Raw genomic sequence first — 26,918 nt, 5'->3', positions numbered from 1 at the left:
AGTGGTTCTATCACTGTCAGTAATACATGTTACAGATCTCACTGTAGGTTCTGGGGACCCCCAGGGGTCCTTAGGATTCCAGGGGGTCCCCAGCTAAATGATCTCACTGTAGGTTCTGGGGACCCCCAGGGGTCCTTAGGATTCCAGGGGGTCCCCAGCTAAATGATCTCTCTGTAGGTTCTGGGACCCCCAGGGGTCCTTAGGATTCCAGGGGGTCCCTAGCTAAATTATCTCACTCTAGGTTCTGGGGACTCCCATGGGTTTTTCAAAATTGCGACTTTCCTTGTTACATTTTGTTATCTTGTAGCTTATATTATTGCCTGTAAATTATTACTTATTACATTTTGTTTAACAAGAAGTAAAACATGAAGAACATACATAACAACAAACAAAACAATAACACCAAACAGAAAACCATGCATAATGTTCATTATGGTCATGTTCATCAGTAGATCTCTATAGTCTATGGATTATATGTCATAATGTTCATCAGTAGATCTCTATAGTCTATGGATTATATGTCTATAGACCAATTATTTGTTTACAAACATTGGGACTGGGCGCACAGGTGACTGTTTCATGTAATCAATTCCCAACAGATCTCCAAACCTGTTGTTTTGGGGAGCGCTGGTTTCAGTCCATTCAACCTCCTCTTGTGAGTTGGCTAGTGAGATGCACCCTAGGAGACATTTATACTTCAAAGCCCAACAGTATTGCGCACAGAGAACAGCTGATATACAAGCTCACATCGCATCACAGATGCGACTGTTGTGAGCGTAGAGGTCTGCGTGCGCAACACCATCGCGGGACGAAGCATAAATTATACTTGATGGACTGCAGGTGCGCGTGCAGCCGTGCACAAATAGGCTCTGCTGCCGTGTTCATGAGCGCACCTCCCGTTCTTATGACAGCGACTGGAGGTGTGGTTTTGAGGACAACTGTTTTGAATTGCTATTATTGTTCAAACACAACAGAAACCAAGGATTATATATTTCAAGGGCGAGAGATCACAATAAAAATCCTAATCATTCTTCCTCCACACTGGGAGAAAAACAGCATCTGAAAGTGTGATGGGGCATTTTTTACACGTGAGTGCAGTTAGAACTTTTCCATTGCATCTTATGAGAGGTGGTGTTCTTCTGCTGCCTTTATGCGCACGCATGCCGTTTCTTATCAGTGTGACGTCGTCTGATAAGGCGTCTATAGTCTATGGATTATGGTCATAATGTACATCAGTAGATCTCTATAGTCTATGGATTATGGTCATAATGTACATCAGTAGATCTCTATAGTCTATGGATTATGGTCATAATGTACATCAGTAGATCTCTATAGTCTTTCAATCCTACATTTGATCTCATTAACAATCCATCAATCATTCCATGTGCAGGAAGTCATTTATATACAGATATGATATGAAGGGACTTCATTGTAAATTAGTTGTAACTAATTGTTGTTGTATTACTGTTTTTTATTGTTTAGGTGTAATCTCGGCATCATTGTAAATGATGGGCTCCCTCAATGGTCTCTCCGATAATTTAAATAAAGGTTGAATGAATTTAATGAAGTATTTTATTTTAAAATACAATCCACTTTCGCTCTGTCTCACACTTATGCCAGTGTGATTTGGTTGTTGTAGTTTCTGTCTAGTTGTCTAATCTCTTCTTTTCATTTCTTTATTGTTGTTGACAAAGTGTAAACATGTTATTGTGTCTAGAACCTCCTGGAAAACGAGACAAGGGTTTATTATTGCTATAAATAAAGAGTTTCAATCATCATCACCATCCTTGTATTCAGTAACAGTTACACACCTCCTCCACCCGGTGGCAGCAGTGTCTCTCCCTGCAACCTTTGCTGCGCATGCTCGGTGTGACTGCGACACGTCGTTGACCCGGAAGTAAAACGCGTCTTTGTGTTTTCATCGTAATGGCGGATCTGAGAGAATCTCTTTGTTGTTGATCCTTATGTAGAGAAAAGAGACATTCTCCACCTTCTATAAGTATATATTCCAGTAGGAACAGAGAGCGCTCCATTCATACTACACTTTTACATCACCATTTAAGGCGCTTCGGCTCAACGTGACGTCATTCACTGACATGTCGTGACGACCCGAAGCCATCTCGGCTCTCCAGCGGTGTTTCCTCCTTCATTCAGCCCAGCTTCCAGCTCCATTTTGTCGGCGTTGAAGCCAAGGAAACAGCGATAGTTTGGAAGAGAGTCTGTTTGGTGTAAATGTCTCCTAAAGGAGGTAAAACGAGTCCAATGGAGTCTGTACGGCTGAAGATACATGAACACATGACGTCAGTGGTGGGAGAGGACATATTGTGTGTTTTGGACAAACAGCAGCGTGGTGCTGATGTTTGTTGTGTGAAGAAGCTTGATGATGTCAGAGTGTTTGTGTTGGAGCGCCTCAGTGTGGTCGCAGAGTGGATGTGCAGCCTCGTGCAGAGAGAGATGGAGACACTGGAAACTCTGCTGGAGAAACAAAACAAACTGCTGGACATTGACTTTGATATGGACATCGATCTACACACTGCAGGTATGTGAGTTACACACACAACACCAAACTACACACTGCAGGTACAATTTACAATTTAGGCAGAGTGACTTACGGTAAGCAAGCACAAAACATGGGCAGCTGTGGCTCAGGAGGTAGAGCAGGTCGTCCAATGATCCATGGGTCGGCGGTTCGAATCCCGGCTTCTCCTGTCTACATGTCGAAGTGTCCTTGGGCAAGACACTGAACCGCAAATTGCTCCCGATGTGCTGGTTGGTACCTTGCATGGCTTCCGCCGCCATCGGTGTATGAATGTGTGTGTGTGAATGGGTGAATGTAATGCACAATCTATGTAAAGCGCCTTGGATAAACGCGCTATATAAATGCACCATTTACCATGGTAACACATCAAATAGCCTACATGAAAATAGTCACGAAGACTCATACGTAAGCTTAAGCTAACAGTGAAATATCAATATAATGAAACTATGTGTATGTACACTATAGAGTGCTATGTCTACATAAATAGACATATAAACAATTATGCATCTAATCTACATAAGTTTAGCCTATGCATACGTCTGTAAGGTCAACAAGGCTATGGCAAGTGCTACGAGCTGAGATGTCTGAAGCGATGTATAAGATAGCTTGAACCAGTGCTGGTTGTCTCGTTAGAGCCCGCTGCAGTGGTGTCTGATCCCAACTTAACCGGGATGCAGAAACTTCTGGGATCGCTGAGGACTTTTGGGTTGTAAGGCCAAATATCCTGAAAGCAATAGAGTCTCTCGCGAGGAGCGTAGCAAAATGCTGCTAGCTGCCTAAACCTCTTCGAATATATGTTATATATGATGACGATGCCAGCCAACTGAGTACGTATCACCATGGCGATGCCAGGCATGTATATCCATATATGGTGTCAGCGCTGGATATTGCTGTGGATATTGTTGTCTCCATACATGGAGCTATAGGTTGTCTCCATATATGGAGCTCTCGTTGAAAGCATTCGTAACACGGTGGTGTGATGATCGGGGATCATATTATGAGTGTTATTGTTGTGAGATATTATGAATAGCCTTTGTATGGGCCTATTTATATTTACTAGAGTTCTCACATTGTTATCGGCTACACAGTACCAGGGTGGGGGGAGTGGTTGCATGTGTTTTCCCTAATCCTCCGCAGGTGGACTGATTGATGATTGACACCTAGAGAAGCTGGCCCGTCTGTCAGGGAGTGATCGGTGGAAGAAAGTTTTCCTTAAACATATAGGGGAGTGACTTGGCGATAAATATACCCAAATATTTAAACCCGGTGTCCACCCATTTAAAAGGTAGGAGTGACTGGGGGATTCTTGTAGCTGCTGGAGTTATTGGGAATAGTTCGCTTTTTTGAAAGTTAAGTTTATACCCTGAATATCTACCAAAGTGTTCCAGTATGGACATAATAGCAGGAATGGAAGACGTTGGGTTTGATATGTATAGAAGTAGGTCGTCTGCATATAATGGTACCTTATGGGTGATCCCGCCTCTCGCAATACCCTCAAACCTTGCTTCACTGCGGAGCCAGATAGATAGAAGGGCTCAATGGCGATCGCAAAGAGCAAAGGAGATAATGGACAACCTTGTTTCGTACCCCGTTTAAGGGGGAAGAAATGTAAGTGGAGGTCGTTTGTAATGACTGAAGCCACTGGAGCTGCATATAAAAGTTTAATCCATGAAATGAAATCTGAAGTGAAACCCATTTTCTCCAAGACAAAGAAAAGGTAGGTCCACTCGACCCTATCAAAGGCCTTCTCCGCGTCCAACGAGAGGACAACTTCGGGGAGTTCAGAAGGTGGTGTTTGAATTATATCCAGCAGACGCCTGGTGTTTCTTTCAGAAATGACTCATTATACATACTTTGCAGTTCCGGACAAATAAGGTTGGAGAATGTTTTATAAAACTCTGCAGTGTATCCATCGGGGCCTGGAGATTTTCCGTTTTGCATCGATTGTATAGCTTCTTGGATCTCCGACAAAGACATTGGGTTACCAAGATTCTGGGATAGTGTTTCGTCTATTACTGAATGAGGTAAATTGTCCAGAGGGTTGTCATTTTCCCAGAGAGCTGGAGGGCATTAGAGGAGTAGAGTTCAGAGTAAAACTTAACAAAAGTTTAATTTATGTATTTTGTATCTGAGAGTACAACACCTGTGGGGGATTTTATTTGGGTAAATAATCTGGAAGCCGCAGCCGAACGGGCCTGGTGCGCCAGAAGTTTACTAGCTTTGTCTCCTGTCTCAAAGGTACGTTGTCTAGATTTAAGCAGGAGGCGTTCAGCCTGACTTATTGATATCATGTCAAACTCTGCCTGGAGGTGAAGGCGTCTGTTGTACAAAATCGGTGTAGGAGCCATTGCATATAGATTATCTATTCTTAACAGTTCTTCAGAGATCTCGGAAAGTTTCAAAGTTTCTGACTTTCTGGCATGTGAAGTATAGGAGATAATCTGACCACGTAAGATAGCTTTGAGTGCTTCCCATACTATGGAACAGGAGACATCTGGGGTTTTGTTAATTTCTAAATAGGATTCAATTTGAGATGACAGGAACTCCTTGAAGTCATTGCGTGCAAGCATCTGAGAATTAAAGCGCCATTGTCTACTTGGAGTGTAACTTCTGGATAGATTAATCTCCAGAGAGGTGGGAGCGTGATCTGATATTACAATGCTGTGGTATTCACATGATTTAACCTTGCCTAAGAGTCTATTGTCCATAGACAATAGACAGGTTGCCTGTGTTTTCCCTAATCCTCCGCAGGTGGACTGATTGATGATTGACACCTAGATAAGCTGGCCCGTCTGTCAGGGAGTGATCGGCCCTGACTGGCTGTCGGTCTAGAGTGGGAGTGCTCCTGATCATGGCTCTCCCTACTCTCCTATATGCTATATCAGTCAGTCTGTTCCTGGAAGGCAGTGGGGAGACAGGCCGGAATCCTCTCTCTCCCAGCCGCCACACTGACTGTGGACTCTTGCCAAACCGTTTGATATTTAGTTTGTCCCTTCGACTCTTTTGCTCTTTAGTTGTAGTGTTAATTTGTGTCTGTTTGCTAGGTCTTTTCTTTTGAGTTTGATGTTGGTGTTCTGTAAAACATTCATTATTTCATTCTTTAATTCAACTTTATATAAATAAATATTCGCATTTTGAAGCTGGTTTCCTGTCGATCCATTCAATGTTACACTTAATTACCCCTAGACATATTGGGTTGTAACAGGTGGGTTTTCAGACTACGGAGGAAGATTGGGAGTAAGTCTGCAGTTCTGATTGCAATGGATGCCATCAGTGCATTCCATAGTTTTGGGGCCAGAAGGGAGAAGAGTTTGTGACGTGTGGAGTGTTGTCCCGGCGTTTTAGTGAATGTACTTCCAGCTTCCCTGCCTCGGCTGATCTGAGCGAGCGGGAAGGTTTGTAGGGTCTGATCAGACATGCGAAATATGGGTGTGCGCCACCTTTAGTTGCAGTAAAAGCCAGCATCAGAATGTGGAGGGAATGGAGGGAGCGGAGAAGGGGGGAGACATGTGAAGGGGTGTGTGTGTGTGTGTGTGTGTGTGTGTGTGTGTGTGTGTGTGTGTGTGTGTGTGTGTGTGTGTGTGTGTGTGTGTGTGTGTGTGTGTGTGTGTGTGTAGCCTAAGATTCAGAGCCCTTCCCACCCCAGTCCGTTCTTGGCCAATACCACGACGTTAGCAACGGTTACTAGATAAGGATCCTGGTCAAGCTGGTCAAAATGTTTAAGCGGTGTCAATAAATATATTTGCTGTAGCATGTGTGGACCTCAGAAAGAGGGTTTGTTTTCTTACCTTGTTATGAGCAAACTAGTCCATTCCATGAATTATTTCGCTCCGTTGTGCAGTTGAATAGTAAATATTAGAAATAAAAATAGGCTCTCATTGACTTCCATTGTAACGGCTCTCAAAGTCACTATTTTAGCACATAAGCGAACACAACAAAAGCTGATTCTGACAGGTTATCACATCAGGAAAACGCATGCGGTTTTTGAGTTGTTGAGCTGATTCTAACCTTCTCTCCTCCTGTATGTGTAAAGAGGTTTCATCTGAATATGAGAAGTGGAGATCCAGTCTGGTCAAGGAGGAACCACAACCTCCACAACATCAGAGGAGATCCAGTCTGGTCCAGGAGGAACCACAACCTCCACACATTAAAGAGGAACAGGAGGAGGAGGCTGATGTGTCATCATTGACATTACTAGACTGGGAGACGAGCTGTGACACTCTCGCAGGTATATAAAATCAAATATCACATTATCGATTCTAATCTAACAAGCGACATATTGTGACCTGCTGCTTTCTGGCGAGTTCCTACGGCACCACAGGCGTGCATTAATGACCATAAAGAACACCCTCTCGTGTAATATTTCTTAATTCAGCCATTGCTCACGCCTGCTGTCAGCTGCTAATGTGTCAAAATCAAATGACTGACAGCTGTCACACAGTTTGGTACAGACTCAGAGCACCCTGCCGCTGCCATGTTCAAAATGCACACGTGTGTATGTGGAAGCTCCGCCCACAGAGGTTGTCGTATTTAAAAATATATATAATGAGGGGGAGGTGCCTGGGCGTGTGCGATAGTTATACGTCACACTATCAGTGTTTATTCCATTGGCCCGTTTGACTGTAAAGGGTTCAGCCTCCAGGAAGAAACCCTAAATACAAAGGGAATGCACCATTGCACATAAAAACCACACCAGGGGGTCTAATGAAGTACTGTCATCTCATGCAAAACTGGAAAAATACAAATATTGTGGCGCTCCATCTTTAAAGTATGTATTGTATTCCTTCATTCCAGAGCAGTGTGAGGAGTCCAGTCTGCAGGTGAAGATCAGTTCTCCAGCCACGACTGGTTCTATTAAACAGGAACCTGAAGACCACCTTAAACAGGAACCTGAAGACCACCTTAAACAGGAACCTGAAGACCACCTTAAACAGGAACCTGAAGACCACCTTAAACAGGAACCTGAAGACCACATGGATCTCAGTAAGTTTAAATTACTGTCTTTATTTATTTTATTGGTGAAAGTGGGATGGTACTGAGGGTGTAAAGATGTCTTTGTATTTATTTTATTGGTGAAAGTGGGACGGTACTGAGGGTGTAAAGATGAACCGATATGAATCGCTTATTGATTTTAGCATTAACAATGTGACTACATCCACTCATTGATCACAATGTATTCTGAATGGGACGATGGTTTGGTTGTAATATTATTAATGGGTTCACTGAAGCTTTGCAGTTAATTCTACTTCAGTATTAACTAACCTGCTGCAGAAGACTCACTGATCTAACATTTGCAAGTGATTACTTTCTAAATAATGATGACCATAGACATATATAAAGGCTAGATGGAATACATAATAATGACCATAGACATATAGGCCTATAAAGGCTAGATGGTGCAAGGAAGTTTCTGGCGTCGTTCACCAGCGGCCATCTTGCTACAGTGAACTCTTCTGGTTTAGGATCTTGAAACACAGTGACAGGTCGTTTGATGTGATGTGATGATGTCGTGTGTTTTCCGTGGTTCAAATATTACCTTTGATCAGCGTTTTTGTATGGTTGGTTGGCTTGGGCCTTGGTGTCAGTCTGACACAAATGAAAGCATACATGGACGTGTTGATGTTTGTGTTTTGGTGAACTTCTTTGGTACGTTCTATTGTAGCTGCTCAAACAGCTCAAACAGAAATACTCTTAACTCGCTGAAATCTTGACACATTTACAAACAGGTTGGTTTATTGCAAACACCATCAACGTGGCTATGATTCAGGATGCTTATCTGCTTAATTCCTTTTTATATGAAAGTCCATTTTAAGTATGCAGTATCATCTGACGTTTATAACAAACCAAACTGTTTGAAAATCAGTTGAAAATTGAGAAAGTTATGGTTATTAAAAAAGTACATGCACCACAGACACAATGCTATGAGTGGGCGAGCTACCTGTAGCAAGATGGCCACAATGTGGCGAAGTCACTCTCCATTGGCCAGCAGCAGGGCCGTGTCATCTAGTCTTTCTATAACGCCACTCTCCATTGGCCAGCAGCGGGAGCGTGTCATCTAGCCTTTCTATAACGTCACTCTCCATTGGCCAGCAGCGGGAGCGTGTCATCTAGCCTTTCTATAACGCCACTCTCCATTGGCCAGCAACGAGGGCGTGTCATCTAGCCTTTCTCATATATATCTATGATAATGACTACGTCTCATTCAGCTCGTCTCACATCTTCTATGAGAGCGCTGCAATGTAAAAAAACAACGGCTACACTATTTATAGCACAGAGCGCAGTCAGCGCACCGTCACATTTCAGTCAGCGCACCGTCACATTTCAGTCAGCACACCGTCACATTTCAGTCAGCGCACCGTCACATTTCAATGTTGTAAAATGTGTTGATACTTCTTCCATCCACTACTCTGCACTGAGGTACAAGATTCAAACCTTTTATAGAGTCTCTTTGTATTATTTTTCCTAGACTTTCTGCACGTCCCTGTGTGTAAAGAGGAGGTTCCACCTGAAGAGGAGAGGAGCTCCAGTCTTGTCCAGGAGGAACCACAACCTCCACACATTAAAGAGGAACAGGAGGAGCTACTTCAAAGAGCAGAAGAGGCTGGTGGGTCACCGTTGACATTACTAGCAGTGAAAAGTGAAGTTGATGATGATGAAAACAGAGAGACAGAGCCTGTAGCCGGCACCTCAACTGAATACATGAAAACACAAGCTGATGTAGAGGACTGTGGAACATCACAACCAACTAGTGATGAGCAGCTCCTCTCTTCACACTGTGTAGAGGACTGTGGAACATCACAACCAACTAGTGATGAGCAGCTCCTCTCTTCACACTGTGTAGAGGACTGTGGAACATCACAACCAACTAGTGATGAGCAGCTCCTCTCTTCACACTGTTCTGAATCTGACACTGAAGACAGTGATGAGTGGGAGGAGACTAGGGGTGATCAGTCAGCTTTAAACACACTGAAATCACAAAACACACAACATGTGGGAGGAGCCAAGCTGTCCCAGGATCTGGAATCATCAAAACAAACTGACTCCATGAGGAGTCACACAGGGAAGAAACCTTTTAGCTGTACAGAGTGTGGTACAGTGTTTAGATTAAAGCATCATCTGAAGAGACACTCAATGATTCACACAGGGAAGAAACCTTTTAGTTGTACAGTATGTGGTAAAAGCTTTACTCAGACAGGTCATCTAAGAACACACATGAGGACTCATACAGGTGAAAAGCCCTTTTCTTGTACAGAGTGTGGCAAAATGTTTAATCTAAAGGATCATCTAAAAAAACACATGAGGATTCATACAGGCGAAAAGCCATTTTCTTGTACAGTATGTGGTACATGCTTTACTCGGACGGGTAGTCTAAAAACACACATGATGACTCATACAGGCGAAAAGCCCTTTTCTTGTACATTATGTGGTATAGGCTGTGTTAACACAAGTCAACTAAACACACACATGAGGACTCATACAGGTGAAAAGCCCTTTTCTTGTACAGAGTGTGGCAAAATGTTTTCTCAAAAGGGAAGTCTAGAAAAACACATGAGGATTCATACAGGTGAAAAGCCCTTCTCTTGTACAGTATGTGGTAAAGGCTTTACTCAAACGGATCAACTAAAAAGACACATGAGGACTCATACAGGTGAAAAGCCCTTTTCTTGTACAGAGTGTGGCAAAATGTTTTCTCAAAAGGGAAGTCTAGAAAAACACATGAGGACTCATACAGGCGAAAAGTAGGGATGTCCCGATCACGTTGTTTTTGCTCCCGATCCGATTCCGATTTTTTTTTTTTTTAGACATACCGATCTTTCCCGATCCGATCTTTATATTTAAAAAAAAGCTTTATACGTGTACAGTAGCCTATGTGGTACAGGCTTTACTCACTCGGGTAGTCTAAAAAGTCAAATGAGGACTCGTACAGGGGAAAGCCTTTAGTTTAAGACATATGATCAGTCAGTCTCATCCAGGATGACAATGATGCAAAAGCAGAGAAATTAATTATGACTGAATAAAACACACATTAATAGTTTATTGTGATTTTTTTTTGTTTTATCTTGTCTATGGATCTTATTTTCTATTCAACATGATGGAATTTCATGTTTATTTTCTCTTGCATTATTCCCTCCAGCTCATAGGTTACTGGTAGTACAATATGAGCATCAGTGTGTGTCCACATTGGTCAGGATTTAACAAGTCCTATTCATTAATATTCATGCAATAATTATTATGTTTATTGATATGCAGTAAATAATGGTGCAGTAAAGTGCTGACAAGCTGCTGGCTTTGTGTTTACATTGTGTTTACATTGTTAAAGGACCACTTCACCACTTTTCAACCTATCTTCATATAATCAACCATTTCGACTGGTATCAATGGACAAGACCGCAGTTATCAGTTAGGGCTGTGGGCAGTTCAGAAACCAGTCTGTGTCTCATAGGAGGGCTGTGGGCAGTTCAGAAACCAGTCTGTGTCTCATAGGAGGGCTGTGGGCAGTTCAGAAACCAGTCTGTGTCTCATAGGAGGGCTGTGGGCAGTTCAGAAACCAGTCTGTGTCTCATAGGAGGGCTGTGGGCAGTTCAGAAACCCGTCCACCAGTGACATCATCGATGGGGAATCCAAGCTAATAGAAACTGTAGGCTTTCTATTCCTGAAAAGTTGCAATACGAAAATGGAAGCCATCGTTCTCACGATAATAGAAATCTAAATATTAAAAAAACGATGATGTCACTGGTAGACGGTTTTCTGACCTGCCCACAGCCCTCCTATGAGACTCAGACCGAGTAGAAAGAAATGGTGGTATTTTATCATGAACATTAGTGTTATATGAAGATAGGTTGATTCCACAGAGACAGTGTACATTCCATATGGTTTAGTTTCTTTATAGAGTTTTTATAAACTCAAAGATCCACTTTTATCTCTTGGGGAAATGTACATGTTTTAGTTTGTTTTGCTTAATAAAGGTTTCATCACTACTGCTCCTCTGTGTGTTTAATAAAGGTTTCATCACTACTGCTCCTCTGTGTTTAATAAAGGTTTCATCACTACTGCTCCTCTGTGTGTTTAATAAAGGTTTCATCACTACTGCTCCTCTGTGTGTTTAATAAAGGTTTCATCACTACTGCTCCTCTGTGTGTTTAATAAAGGTTTCATCACTACTGCTCCTCTGTGTTTAATAAAGGTTTCATCACTACTGCTCCTCTGTGTGTTTAATAAAGGTTTCATCACTACTGCTCCTCTGTGTGTTTAATAAAGGTTTCATCTACTGCTCCTCTGTGTTATTTATCAGCAAATATTCAACTTATTGTTTATGTCCAGAATGACAAGGATATCCAGAGGTTCTGTAGAAATGTAGAAATATAAGGTGTTAAATACGATTTAAAAATCATATGTATTTGGCAACCATTTATTAAATAAAGGTAAAAAAGTAGATCTGCTATTTTTTTTAAAGTGTTTAAATCAGTTTGTTCATAATGGATTTTTTTGTACGTCTGGGTCTTGGGGAGACCAACGTCCTATGGATTATATGTCATAATGTTCATCAGTAGATCTCTATAGTCTATGTATTATATGTCATAATGTAGATCTCTATAGTCTATGGATTATTTTCATAATGTACATCAGTAGATCTCTATAGTCTATGGATTATATGTCATAATGTTTATCAGTAGATCTCTATAGTCTGTGGATTATATGTCATAATGTACATCAATAGATCTCTATAGAGCGTCGCAGTCCCGCCTCCTACCCTGGACCAGGAAATGAAACCCAATGCATTATTCTCATAGACATTTCTTAAAGTATTTATTTAAAGACTGTTACGCCGCGGACAAAGCCAACTCGAGTCGTGACAACTCATGACAACCCAAACAATATTTTGGACCAAACAAATAATTACAAAGAAGAAAAACAACAAAAAAAGTGTTGTAACCTGCCGTTTTTTTCTTCTTTCTAATTATTTGTTTGGTCCAAAATATTGTTTGTGTTGTCATGAGTTGTCACGACTCGAGTTGGCTTTGTCCGCGGCGTAACCGTCTTTAAATAAATACTTTAAGAAATGTCTATGAGAATAATGCATTGGGTTTCATTTCCTGGTCCAGGGTAGGAGGCGGGACTGCGACGCTCTATAGTCTATGGATTATATGTCATAATGTTCATCAGTAGATCTCTATAGTCTATGGATCATATGTCATAATGTACATCAGTAGATCTCTATAGTCTATGGATTATATGTCATAATGTACATCAGTAGATCTCTATAGTCTATGGATTATATGTCATAATGTACATCAGTAGATCTCTATAGTCTATGGATTATATGTCATAATGTACATCAGTAGATCTCTATAGTCTATGGATTATATGTCATAATGTACATCAGTAGATCTCTATAGTCTATGGATTATATGTCATAATGTACATCAGTAGATCTCTATAGTCTATGGATTATATGTCATAATGTTCATCAGTAGATCTCTATAGTCTATGGATTATGGTCATAATGTTCATCAGTAGATCTCTATAGTCTATGGATTATATGTCATAATGTTCATCAGTAGATCTATATAGTCTATGGATTATATGTCATAATAGTCATCAGTAGATCTCTATAGTCTATGGATTATGGTCATAATGTACATCAGTAGATCTCTATAGTCTATGGATTATATGTCATAATGTACATCAGTAGATCTCTATAGTCTATGGATTATATGTCATAATGTTCATCAGTAGATCTATATAGTCTATGGATTATATGTCATAATGTACATCAGTAGATCTCTATAGTCTTTCAATCCTACATTTGATCTCATTAACAATCCATCAATCATTCCATGTGCAGGAAGTCATTTATATACAGATATGATATGAAGGGACTTCATTGTAAATTAGTTGTAACTAATTGTTGTTGTATTACTGTTTTTTATTGTTTAGGTGTAATCTCGGCATCATTGTAAATGAGGGGCTCCCTCAATGGTCTCTCCGATAATTTAAATAAAGGTTGAATGAATTTAATGAAGTATTTTATTGAAATGAAATGAAATGAAATGAAATGAAATGAAATCTATATTTACCCAGGGTATCTGGGCTAAGCTCAAGAACTTGTTTCCAGCCAGGCCCTGCTCATAGAACACATTTCATCGTAGTGGTTGATGCCTTGTTCAAGGGCATTTCAGCGGTGGTAATTTTAACGTGTCGGACGGCTGGTTCGAACTGGGAACCTTCCGGTATCTAGACCGCGCCGCTATCCGTTCGGCCACCGCTGCCACTTGTGTGGCATATGTATTTTATGTATTTTGTATGTATTTTAAAATACATATCCACATACATATCCACTTTCGCTCTGTTTCACACTTACGCCAGTGTGATTTGGTTGTTGTAGTTTCTGTCTAGTTGTCTAATCTCTTCTTTTCATTTCTTTATTGTTGTTGACAAAGTGTAAACATGTTATTGTGTCTAGAACCTCCTGGAAAACGAGACAAAGGGTTTATTATTGCTATAAATAAAGAGTTTCAATCATCATCACCATCCTTGTATTCAGTAACAGTTACACACCTCCTCCACCAGGTGGCAACAGTGTCTCTCCCTGCAACCTTTGCTGCGCATGCTCGGTGTGACTGCGACGTCGTTGACCCGGAAGTAAAACGCGTCTGTGTTTTCATCGTAATAGAGACACACGGGGACTACAAATTCCACGCCCCCAAATGAGACAGCGTCCCCACTTCTGGTCCGTTTCAACTGTGTACTGCAGCTGCCAATGCAATCCCTATGAGAGGCATCATAAAATACCCTTATTTCACTGGTTCATTACTGAGGCTGTAGCGATTTATTTTGTGTTCGAATAATGTGTCCCATATGTTTTATTTGTCCTTTTTAATGTCATATACCTGCCATCTCAATATACAACCCACAATGTACTATAATATACTCCATAAGATTGTAAAGACTGCTAGCATCGGATATATTGAAGTTTCCCTGACGTATGATTTGTACGTCACGCATTAATCCTTATAAATACCGCTAGATGCGGCATTCCCAAGCGACGGATCGAGCGACCACGACGAGCGTGACAGAGTCCAGCGTTGTAAACGGTTAAACGGCCAGTCTTCATCATGCCTAAAGTGTGCTGCGTTCCTCTTTGTAAAAACAACAAAGAAAAAAACCCAGACTTGATGTTTCATCAACTTCCAGCTGATCATGAAAAGAGACAGAAATGGCTGCACCCATCCACTAGTAAAAAATATGTGAAACCATCCAGAAGAAGTTTGTGAACTCCACAAGTGGTGGAAATTAAGTATTCAAGTGAAGCTTATGAAGGTATATGTCACAGTGAAAATAGCCTTGAAACTTATGATAGTCAGTCATGACGCAACTTCACCCTGTCTTTAGTGCCTTGCTACATTTACAACGTTTAAGTGTAGGTTACATAAGCGTTCAGATTTCAAATATAAAGTGCTCATCCCCGGAGCTACGGATGTTATACATTTGCACGTTTATTAGCACCCGTGTAGTCCTTATATTGTTCAATAAAAAGCATTTTTATCCGACGGCTGGGCCGGGCTGGCCAATTTCTATTTTTTTTCGCTATATGCTTTCAATACGTGCCCTTATCGGTTGGGAGGTGTATTGCACTCATGCATTATTATAACCTTTATAGAAAATGGTCACCGATCGGATTAAAATGCATTTTCTTGAACAATACGGGATGCACGGCTGTTAATAGCCGCCCGTTCAAAATTCTAACATCCGTGTCCCCGGGGGTGAGCACTTTATAGGCTATTTGAAATCTGAACGTTTACAAATGCACATAACTTAGCCAGGCGCTCAAAACAAAGCAAGTCACGGCCCACGACGCACGTGAAGGACGAGCGTCATGTGAACCATTAATCTTATCCTACTGAATATGATATAGATTGACAATATCAAGAAGTCAGGCAAAATCATCTGAGGAGCATATGCTGCTCAACCCACTCTCCCCCAAATACGGTGAAATAGCACGGATTGGCACACTGGAAATGCGTGCATATGACACTAGATTCCCCGACATTCCGTGGATATGTACTTTATTTCCTCCCCGTTCACTTCTATACGTTTCTCGTCGGTGACGTCACGAGGACAATCCGTGTATATCTACTAGATTTCCTCCCCGTTCACTTCTATACGTTGCTCGTCAGTGACGTCACGTCACGAAAATAAATAAAATCGATAGGTTTGCAATATTAACAACACTCAATAAAATATATATCACTACTGATGATGTTTGACGACTATTTCTATGTATTTGATGTATGTGTAAATCACTCTGGAAGCTAAATGCTATAATAGTTCAGCCATTGTGCTACTTAGAATAATAATAATACTTCTATATTATTATTATTATTATTATTATTATTATATTAATGATACATTAATAGAAAGCCCAACAATCTGTAGGCCTACATATTTACTGCTTCTATATTATTATTATTATTATTATTATTATTATTATTATTATTATTATTATTATTATTATTATTATATTAATGATACATTAATAGAAAGCCCAACAATCTGTAGGCCTACATATTTACTGCTTCTATATTATTATTATTATTATTATTATTATTATTATTATTATTATTATTATTATTATATTAATGATACATTAATAGAAAGCCCAACAATCTGTAGGCCTACATATTTACTGCTTCTATATTATTATTATTATTATTATTATTATTATTATTATTATTATTATTATATTAATGATACATTAATAGAAAGCCCAACAATCTGTAGGCCTACATATTTACTGCTTCTATATTATTATTATTATTATTATTATTATTATTATTATTATTATTATTATTATATTAATGATACATTAATAGAAAGCCCAACAATCTGTAGGCCTACATATTTACTGCTTCTATATTATTATTATTATTATTATTATTATTATTATTATATTAATGATACATTAATAGAAAGCCCAACAATCTGTAGGCCTACATATTTACTGCTTCTATATTATTATTATTATTATTATTATTATTATTATTATTATTATTATTATTATTATATTAATGATACATTAATAGAAAGCCCAACAATCTGTAGGTCTACATATTTACTGCTTCTATATTATTATTATTATTATTATTATTATTATTATTATTGTTGTTATTTCTTGGCTCGCTCCACATGGAACTTCCGGGACGGGGGGGGGGGGGGGGAGTCGCTCCACAATCCACATGCGACTTCCGGAGAGCAAGGAGCAGCAAGTTTTTCAGGTGTATGTTTAAGGTGAGTTTTTATTATGGATTGCTTTTTTATTAATCTAATGATCTGCCCGTTCACACCGGCAGATTAAACGATGCGGTCTACCATTCGTTGTCAATGGAAGCCAGCGAAATCACGTTGATAGACGGAACGATGCATGTAGCTAACCAAATCAACTCACAACGGTGCATCGTTGTATCTGCCCGTGTGAACGCTCCATTGTTGTTGATGTAGATGTTGTTTACGTTAGGGACCATGTCTCAGATTTGCAATTTATCTTTGTATTTTTTAGCATGCTAGATGACGCTGTAGCCCCGCGGTGGCTATTCAGCAGCTATATGTATTGAATGAGTACTTTTTTCTGCAGTTTGCAGAAAAAGCAAATGAAAATATAGCCCCATATGTGCCCTCTCCCTACGCTCATTCTGTAGCTCGGAGCTACAGAATGAGCGTAGGGAGAGGGCACATATGGGGCTAATGAAAATACAGTTCATTACATGGTATGCTAAGAGGATCACCTCATGTGTTGCTCAAACCCTTACCACAATGCAATACCCCATTTGAAAAGACATGCCAGGGACCCCCATAAGAGAAGTTTTTACAGTTTAATTTCAAGGACCCCCAGTTTGACATGCATTAGTCTACGGACCCCCCATTTAATGGCATTTCTATCTCTGGGACCACCAATTTATATTGTAAAATCAATGTTATTTTAACTCTGAGAGTGTACAAATGGAACGGGTCCATTTGGTTCCATTTGTGTAGACTCTGAGTTACAGACCCATAATGGTCCATTTGGTTCCAAACTATAATTTAGCTGGGGACCCCCTGGAACTCCCTCAGGTACCCCTGGGGGTCCACGGACCCCACTTTTGGAACCACTAGGTTAGATAGAGATAGGTATGTAGGTAGTGGTTCTTGGTTTACTATGAATCTAGATTACTATTTCTATGCATGTGGTGTATTAATATTACCTTATGTCAAATTGAGTCATTTGGTCATTGTAATTCAAATCTCATCAAAATTGTAGGAGCCAAAATACATCTTTTTTTTGTATAAATAAATAAGATAGAATAAAGATGACAATTACATTACATAGTTATTTAGGATTACAGTATAATATAGTGTAGTTATGTATGTTAATTCTCTCTCTCTCTCTCTCTTTCTCCCCCACAGTGAAGCTCAAGCACAAAAAGAGTAGGTTATTATATTATAACGTAGTCTACTATACAGATTGGAGAAATGTACATTATATTCATTACAATGTTTAATTAGTGCTGCTTTAAGTAATTGTTTCCCCCCTTTCCCTTAAAATAATAATTGTAGAAATGCCGTCTAACACCAGGACCTGCCACAAATGCAAGGCAAAGATGCCATGTGGCATACAAACATGCAAAAAGGTAGGTAATATATACAGTACAGTATGCCTTTAGCATATACTGCATTTGAAATAGAATTTGACTGTACGTTTCTTTTATAAATCACATCCTATTATAGCTAAAAGGGGATATTGAGTCTGTTAAACTGTGCAGTCAACCAGGTGTTTAGGCATTCAAGAAAATGGCAACATCTGTACTAGCATTGCAATAATGACAGATTATGGCATAATGTCTGTGGCCACTGGCCAGATAATTGACATTGACATTTTCCTGGTTGTGTATTAACTCAACAGCATATTTTGTGTGTTAAGTTAATTTTCATTTAGAGTTTAAGAGAACCCATTTGTATCTTAATTGTACCTCTTATAGTGCTCTCATCCTTGCTCTCTCTCTCTCACTTACACAGTGTGGGCAGCTGTTGGGCTTCAAAGAGCGCCACAGCAAGACCCTGGAAGAGTTCCGCAAAACCGCTCCCCTGTGGGCAGCAAAGACCAAGAAGGCCGGCAATGGCTCGAAAGTCGTGGACCGTGCATTGTTGTTGGTAATACATATTTTTTTTCTTTCTATTTTGTATTATTGTATTTTTGGTCTATTGTATTTATTTTGTAGTTTTATACTATGAATGTTTTTGTCTTATTTAGGGACTTGGTTTATTGACTTATGGTGTTTCCCTTCATCCGAATGCTTGTTACATTCAAAATAATTTCTGCCTAAGTCAGAAAGTTGGCCTCATAGCATAAGTGCCTGCGTAACTTTTGGAATATAACAAGCATTCTGATTTGGATATCCGCAGTCTTAGATGGAGAGTGGAAATGTCAATTTGGTCAAAACATGACTAGAAATTAAACCATGTAGCACCTGCACAACCTATGTCTTGTCTTAAGCCCAAACCACACCAAAGGGTTGGGACAAAACCGTTTTTAAGGTCAAAACACACACAAGTGCAACTCAGGAGTTGCATACTGTAGGTGTGGTTGACCTTTCAAAAACGGTTTTGTCTCTACGGCTTGGAATAAACTCCCATTATACCTAAGACAGGCAGGAGAATGATGGCTTTAAAGTTCAAGAGCCATTTCTTAATACTTTTTAATCCTGTGTTATTCATGTCCTCGATGTTTTGCCTTATTCACTGCCTTTTTGATATTATTTTAATGTATCATGCTTTTGCTTTTATTTTTTCTTCATTGCTCTGTAAAGCACTTTGAGCTACATGTCATGAAAAGTGCTCCAAATAACGTTTTATTGTGATATTAGTCTGGCCATGCCAGGCTAAAGCATACAGGGTTTGTCTGCTTTTTTCAGTGAACGACACCAGCTGAAATAGCCGTTCATTGGGCTTTGTAACCCTGCCATGACAATGTTTGCTGTTATGCTTTTCATTGCTTTAGGTGGAGAAAATGAAGGCATTGGGGCACGTTCCCTTGCTCCTCTGGGGGAAGCCCACAAAGGGAAAGAATGCCGGCTGGAACGCCGACATGCACTTTCCCTTTGAGCTTCCCCCAGAGGGGCATGTTTTACTGCGCAAGATGCTGGCCCTTTTTGACGGGTTACTCCAAGGTAGGTTAGAGCACGATATCTATATCCATGACATTGGTCCTGTATTATGTCCAGATGGAGCATATTTAAATGTACTATACCTTTTTTGTTTTTCTGTTTTTGTTCTTTAAAAGCATGCAATTCTGTGAGGGAAGAGGGGAGAGACACGCAGGACATAGGAGAAGGAGAGGAGAGCGAGAGAGTAGAGGAGAGAGAGATGGGGGCAGAGTTGGCAGGGGATGCAGAGGGTGAGGTGGAGGAAGACGTGGGTGATGAGGATGGACAAGTAGGGGATGTAGAAGGTGGAGAGATGGGTGAGGCCGGAGAAGAGGGCGGGAATGAGAGCAGGAAGGAGATGGTGGAGGCAGAGGAAGTTGAGACGGAGAAGAAGGGTGGAGAGATGGAGGAAGACATGGGTGATGAGGATGGACAAGTAGGGGATGTAGAAGGTGGAGAGATGGGTGAGGCCGGAGAAGAGGGCGGGAATGAGAGCAGGAAGGAGCAGGAAGAGATGGTGGAGGCAGAGGAAGTTGAGACGAAGAAGAAGGGTGGAGAGATGGAGGAAGACATGGGTGATGAGGATGGACAAGTAGAGGGTGGAGAGATGGGTGAGGCCAGAGAAGAGGACGGGAAAGAGAGCAGGAAGGAGCAGGAACAGATGGTGGAGGCAAAGGAAGCTTCTTCTTCGGCTGAGCCGCCGAAGAAGAAGAAGAAGAAGAAGGAGGGACCAACTACAAGGTAAGTGACGATACAGAATAGAAGATGCTGAGCAATTGAGTATATGCAGACCGCAGCCATCTTGCCATTAAAGGAGAATACTAGAAGGCTTTCTTACCTTTATTTGTAGTTGTTACGTCCCCACCAAAGAGGTCCAGGTGTTATTTTGTGCAAAAGCGCATTATTGGCTATTTCCCCTACCATAAGCCCTCAATGAATTGCATTGAATTGAATGGGGCTATGGGGTGTTGTGCCAATTCGCTTATTTCCATCGCTCAAAAATCTTTTTTTTTGTATCTTCAGAATGTAAATAGTATCCCAAGTGGCACACTTTACTACTTATTTCGATGGAAATAAGCCAATTTTAGCACAAAAACCCAACCCCCATTGAGGGTTTATGGTAGGGGAAATAGCCAATAATGCACTTTTGCACAAAATAACACCTGGACCTCTTTGGTGGGGACGTAACAACTACAAATAAAGGTAAGAAAGCCTCTAGTATGGAATTCTCCTTTTAAGTTAATTGCAGGTTGCTAACTAGTTGCAATTCCTTGCAGGTGATTATTTATGTGTTGGAGTTTGGAAGCGCTCGTTCGATATCACTCAATGGCCCTGCCCTGCATACCAACTGTTTTGAATTTGCACATAGCCAAATGCAGAAAGCAGCAGGACGTTGCTTTGCTGAAAGCGAGCGCTTCCAAACTCTGATCTCAAGATGGCCACGGTCTGCATAAGTCAATAGAGGTGATCATAACTATGCAGAACAGGTGGGCAATCTTTTGCTCTTGCTCAGCAACTTAAATTTCATTTCAATAGAGGGTATGCGCATGCATAAAGTGAATGGCAGATCGAGTGGCAAAGTGAGTGTAATGCAATCATATAGGACTTTTCTGTTTGCATGTATGGGCTGTCAAGGCCAGAAAGTAGTTTTTTGCTACTCAGTAGGCATTCCCTCATAACTTCTGGGTATGAGGACCAGACCAGAGACTGGAAAGGTGCGTGGTGTTTGAGAACCTGGCTTGCGAGGCAAAGACCACAGGCCTTAATTCCCTTTTTTTCCCCTCCATGTAGCACGCCTGGCCCTGTGGTGACCATCTTGGCCAAGAGGAGTGAGGAGAGTGAGGAGAACGGGGATGATGGTATGAATGACTATTGTTATAATCCTGGATTCCTGTGCATATGTTGCCATTTATATGATTGCACTAATGGTGCTTGCTCAGGGGATACATTGAATCTTGACCTTCTGGTCAAAATCTGTGTCTAGGTGAGACTCCATTACCTTGCACCATAGAGGGTGTCTCTGAATCTGACAAGTCAAATGAACTTGGCAACTTGTGCCTTGGACTTGTGACTGTGATCATGTCTTGCCCAAATTGCATTAAATGCACAATGTATGCACATTTTGTTCAAAAGAGCTGGAAATAAACTGAACTGAACCAGTTTCAAGGCCACGCTTGGGTAAATGGAGAAGCCAGAAGTCTCTGCAGACCCATTTAATTTGTACATCTAATCAGGTTTTTCAATAGGGCCTGAAAAGTGTTCTGTGTCGACTGAATGAGTCTCAGAATTCTAGTATGCTGCTGTCTAACCCCAGCCTCTGAGTTATCATATGTCGGTGTACTTTTTGGAAAACACTGCTCTTGTAATGGCATTCTTTATCTATGTAAAGTGTTTCTTATGTTGTCTACCTGAGTCTACACACATAAACTTGACTGATAAAGAAAGAGAGGTAATATGTGTCACTTCACTTACGGGGTAAGGCAGTGCATGTCAGCAGCGGAGCGGTGTGTTGAATGTGCAAAGAGTAGAAGGCAGGCACTACGTCCTCTGGGTGGAGGCTCAACAGTATGTGAGTGAGTAGGGTATAATACAGAAATTAATTGTGTAACAAATACATTTGAAGTGGTATGGTTTGTGCTTACAGATTGTGACTTTCATAACAACCCCGGGGAACCGTACACGATTGTGTACGTTGACAAAAAGAACCGCACCAGAAAGGTTAGTATCTACTGTATATGAAGTATTTGGAACATGTAGAGTTTGAGCTCTGATATTAAACAAAACTATTACATTTTGGTTGTATGCTGACAGCATTTTAGAAGCTGGGAGTAATTATTTTATTTAATTTGTACTTTATTTTCCTGTTTTCCTTTTACCCAAGGGCAAGAAACAGTCCCTGGTCCATTGGGCCCCATGCCCCAAATGGTAACTTGAACTTTGTTTTCCTGAAAGGGAAATTTCACCTTAATTAAGATTCTAAGCATGTGATTTGACATAAAGTTATATATATATATTTTCTGGAAGAAGCATCTACAAATAGGTTATTATTACAAAGCAAGGCAGTTTTATTTGTATAGCACATCTTAACCAATTAATTCAACATGCTTTACACATGGATCAACAAGCAAAGGAAAAACAATTATAAAATAAAAATAACATAACATTACAGATCAAAGAGAGGCAAAGAGAAAGGTTTTTAGTTGTGATTTAACAGACAAGTGGCAGCACACCTGCTGTTTTCTGGGTGTTTGTTCCAGATATGTGGTGTCTAAACACTAATTAATGCTTCCCCACGTTCAAGCAGACCTTTCCTAGCCTGGTAAACCATCCCGGTCACGTGAATTCAGTCTGTCAATCACAGGGACCTGAGCGTCTTCTACGTTTTCACAGAAGACGCGTGAATTCACTGGAGCAGGATGGTTTACCATGCAGGCTGACCTGCATGGGCACCTGAGGTGTCTGGGTGATTCATGTACAAGATCAGACATTTATTTTGTATTTCGTTTAATATACCAGCAGTATTTTGAAATCAATTATTTGACACAGGGTGTCAATTTAAGGATTAAACTCCTTGACAGCCATCGACCCCTTGGTGCTTTATTCGTTTTTTATATTGCATGTGCAGAAATTCACAACAGAGAATATTCTGTACTCTCCAAGCTCAAATTCTACCGGCTGAAGCAAACTACCATAGAGATAAATAGGCTGGCTGTCAAGGAGATGCGGAGTGATATACTACACTTTCTTGGTATTTCATAGGACTATCATCTGTTTTCATTTCAGCAATAAAACCTTCCCGCCCTCCTGGATCCTGACCAAAGATGTCCTCCTGAAGGCTATGACCTGACATTTTATTTGATTTTTTTATTTTGATTATTTTGTACAAATAAAGTATTTGTTTATAAATCACTGTTTCATCATTTGCTCAGTAGGGCTGTGTTGGCAAGGAACTCACCCTATACAATTAGCTGCAGGGGCCAAACATCTTTACAGTTCCACTGCTCAGATTGTTAGATTTTCTTATTGAATTGGTAGGTATTTTGAAAATTGATAATGATTGGTGAAACTTCAGAAAATGTGTGAAGACCATGCTATTTCTTCCTGTACCTTAACGTGTACTTAGTATGCAATACAACACGATGACAATACACAAAGCACATACATGAATCATTGTGTTATAGATCTGTTACTGTACAATAAGCCTACTAATGGTTAGCGAAAGCATGAACAGGAACTCAAGGTGTGTAACAATAGCAACAGAAATAGGTATCAGAAGTTCTGTTTTGAAACGTTGCCTAGTCTGTTAGCCATTGAACAACTCGTCTCTCTCAGTGGGTGAAACACAGTACAGGAATAGGGTTATAATACATGTTTATAACCCTATTCCTTACAATATAACCATATGCAGAGTTTATACTTATGCTAGTACAAAATGAGGGGCATATGTTTCAAAGCCTTCATGGTCAGAGGGCACTTAAAGTTTTAAGGGGTAGACCTAACAGTGATGGGCAAATGTGTGTCAGTATTCAATTTGAACAATAATAGACCTGTTTTACCCAGAATGTAGCCTATTACATCAACATAGTACATCACACCATTCCAGATCTCCTTAAATATCCCATTCTCATAATGTAGCTGTTTTGAAGCACTAAAGCAATGCCTGTACAGTTTGGTGCATACTTTCTAAAGTATTTAGGAAAAAAAACACAAAATGACATAATTATAGTTAATCCCATCCACATGCCATAGGCCTACATGAAGATGTATAGGCTATACATGACTGCGTGGTGGATCTGGTCTCCGAAAATATCACAGAATGAAAGGCCACCAAAATAGGTTAATGCAGTGCAGCAGTACTACTGTACAACTTGACTGGTTTGATCACAATGGTACAGATGTCAATTCAGCTCAGATTCTGTGAACAGAGGTGAGCCGCATGGATAACTGCATGGATGGATAAATGTATAGCACCTTTCATGTCATGGAATGCAGGTCAAAGTGCTTTACTAGAGACACACAGATCCCCCATCACTATTCTTCATATATATTTCTCTACGACATTTCTACGCAAACTCTATAATTAGCCAACTAGGGGCCAATTAAGGCACTTCTGGTTGTCGGATTGAGATATAACCTACATATTCTGATTCAGCACCATTGGTTTAGTTGGGGTAGAAGGAGTTTTGGAGCAAAATGACTAAAATTCGACAAAATATGATTTTTTTAAACTTTCAAACAGCAATTTGACCCATTTCTAAGTCTTCTAGACAGTTAAAACTAACACCATTAGATTTCCCTTACTTGACATAGGGGGGGAAGTGTATTTAGAGGAATCCTTAAAAAATTTAGTCTCTACGACACTTCTAACTATCAAAGGTCACGCCCGTGACCCCTGTGCGGCGTCGAGCCCCTTTTAAGCTATGGTCGACAGGGAAAAAACAAATGTTCTAAAACAAAGGGTGTCTATCCATGTCTGAAGCACGGGGAATCCAATGGAATTGGTTTCAAGTCTCTACGACACTTCTAAATATTTTAGATATTTTTTTAGACACGTTTTTTGGACCCCACAAACACAATTTTTTTTTTTTTTTTACAAAAACTACTTAGTCTGACTCACTTTTTCACGCTGGATTTAATGGAATTGGTCTCGTTGAAAAAAAAATTGTTGTTATTGTTCTAGCCTCTCTAAGGCCTCTAAGTCAAAATCCATTGGATATTAGAGGCCCATCTTTTAGTATGTTATATAGCTTGTCAGGACGAACAATCTGATATGTGTTTCTCCAAACACGGTCATGTGGTTCAGAAAACTAGGGTTAGACTTTGACGCACGATAGCTCCTCCCACAAAGGTCGAAAATGGGCGTGCTTTACATCCACGCATAGCTATCAATCTGACGAACGCGCCAATATGTGTCTCCCCGCGCACGGACGTGTGGTTCTCAAAATTAGGATTAGCATTTCATCATTCAATACACTGTAAGGTTTATCATGTCTCTAAGGCTTGTGGATTACAGGTCAGAGTTGGACTCTTGCTACGGGTGTCGCACGAGAATGGCGGACCTATCGGAGCGTAGATCTTGGAGAGCTGTACGCGCCCATGTGAATTACTTGGCTGACGGACCTATTGTTCCCGAGCTATCGCGCGTTGAAAACGAACCCTAACGCTAGCCAATTAAGAGAACCGTAAGTCTGTGTGCTGGGAAACACCGTCGAAGGCCGGCGGGGGCAATTCCTGCTAGGACTGGCAGGTAGGGCACAGGGGTCGGCTTCAGGCAGCCAGTTAGGATCCGAAGAGCATTATTGATGACAGGGTCAACCTTCCTCACGTGTGGGGTGTACAGTACACTACAGAGGCTCTATACATCTACGGCATAGGCGACAACCTCAGTCCTCTTGGCATTCAGCCGGATGGTGTACAGTACAGGACTGTTCAGTACAGTGCTAAACTGAGGAATCCTTGTTGTTCCCTTCCTTACACTCCTCTACACCCAGCAGCACAATATTGTGGCCTTGCTATGCATCCCATCTGTAATACTTTATAAATATACCCCTAATGCATTCAATGCGTTCAATCCCCGGCCGGGTCATACCAAAGACCCAGTGCCTCCCTGCTTGGCACTCAGCATCAAGGGTTGGATTGGGGGTAAGTCCCTGTGACATACTAGTGTCATGTCCAGGGGGTGTACATCAAGCTGCCTCACGCTACAGAAACAGGAGATAGGCTCCTGCCCTATGGGCCTCATGGCTCATCAAGGCTACTTACTTATATTTATACTCATAATGCTTTATAACTATAATAAATAATTATAAAGCATTTTATAATTACTTAAGATCACATATCATTATTATTACTGGTCACTCGCACTAAATTTCATTATTCATAGTTGTAATACATATTATAAACATTTATAAAGCTTTATAATCACTGTTATAATGCATATAGGGTGACTGCAGAGTTCAAAAGTTCATTACAATATCTATGACAACCTAGCATCCACAACATCCAATATCAAAATCATTATACAATTGCATATGGTAACTTGCAATGGGCCTCGATTTAGAAGAGAAGCAACAGTGCCCATGTACTTGTCTTACTTCAGTAGAGAGCAGTGGTCATCAAAGGTTCTTAATGGCCTTAAATTGTCACTTTAGAGATGTGCAGCCTATACACATGTACTGTATGTTGAGAGAGAAAACCATGCA

At 40.5% G+C, this 26,918-nt stretch overlaps 2 protein-coding genes across 2 annotated transcripts in view; both read left to right on the top strand.

Annotated features, from left to right (window-relative positions):
- LOC306928035 (uncharacterized protein) overlaps positions 1-26,918 on the top strand; it is a gene marked incomplete at its 3' end in the record, with an annotated part of 61,864 nt that overhangs the window by 10,083 nt on the left and 24,863 nt on the right. The window contains exons 5-6 of the mRNA XM_079507955.1: positions 6,573-6,767; positions 7,334-7,522. Coding sequence (XP_079364081.1) covers positions 6,573-6,767; positions 7,334-7,522 — 384 coding nt within the window. The remainder of the gene's footprint in view (positions 1-6,572; positions 6,768-7,333; positions 7,523-26,918) is intronic.
- Positions 20,177-22,645, top strand: LOC306928037 (uncharacterized protein; the record flags this gene model as incomplete). Its single annotated transcript, XM_079507957.1, has 4 exons — positions 20,177-20,457; positions 21,508-21,575; positions 22,361-22,434; positions 22,598-22,645. 4 exons carry the CDS (start codon positions 20,177-20,179, stop codon positions 22,643-22,645), a joined length of 471 nt encoding a protein of 156 aa, XP_079364083.1.

Source organism: Electrona antarctica (assembly GCF_951216825.1).
Source record: "Electrona antarctica genome assembly, chromosome: 8".
Classification (NCBI taxonomy): Eukaryota; Metazoa; Chordata; class Actinopteri; order Myctophiformes; family Myctophidae; genus Electrona; species Electrona antarctica.
Note: the sequence above shows the minus strand (reverse complement) of the source record. Positions and strands in the feature narration are given on the sequence as shown.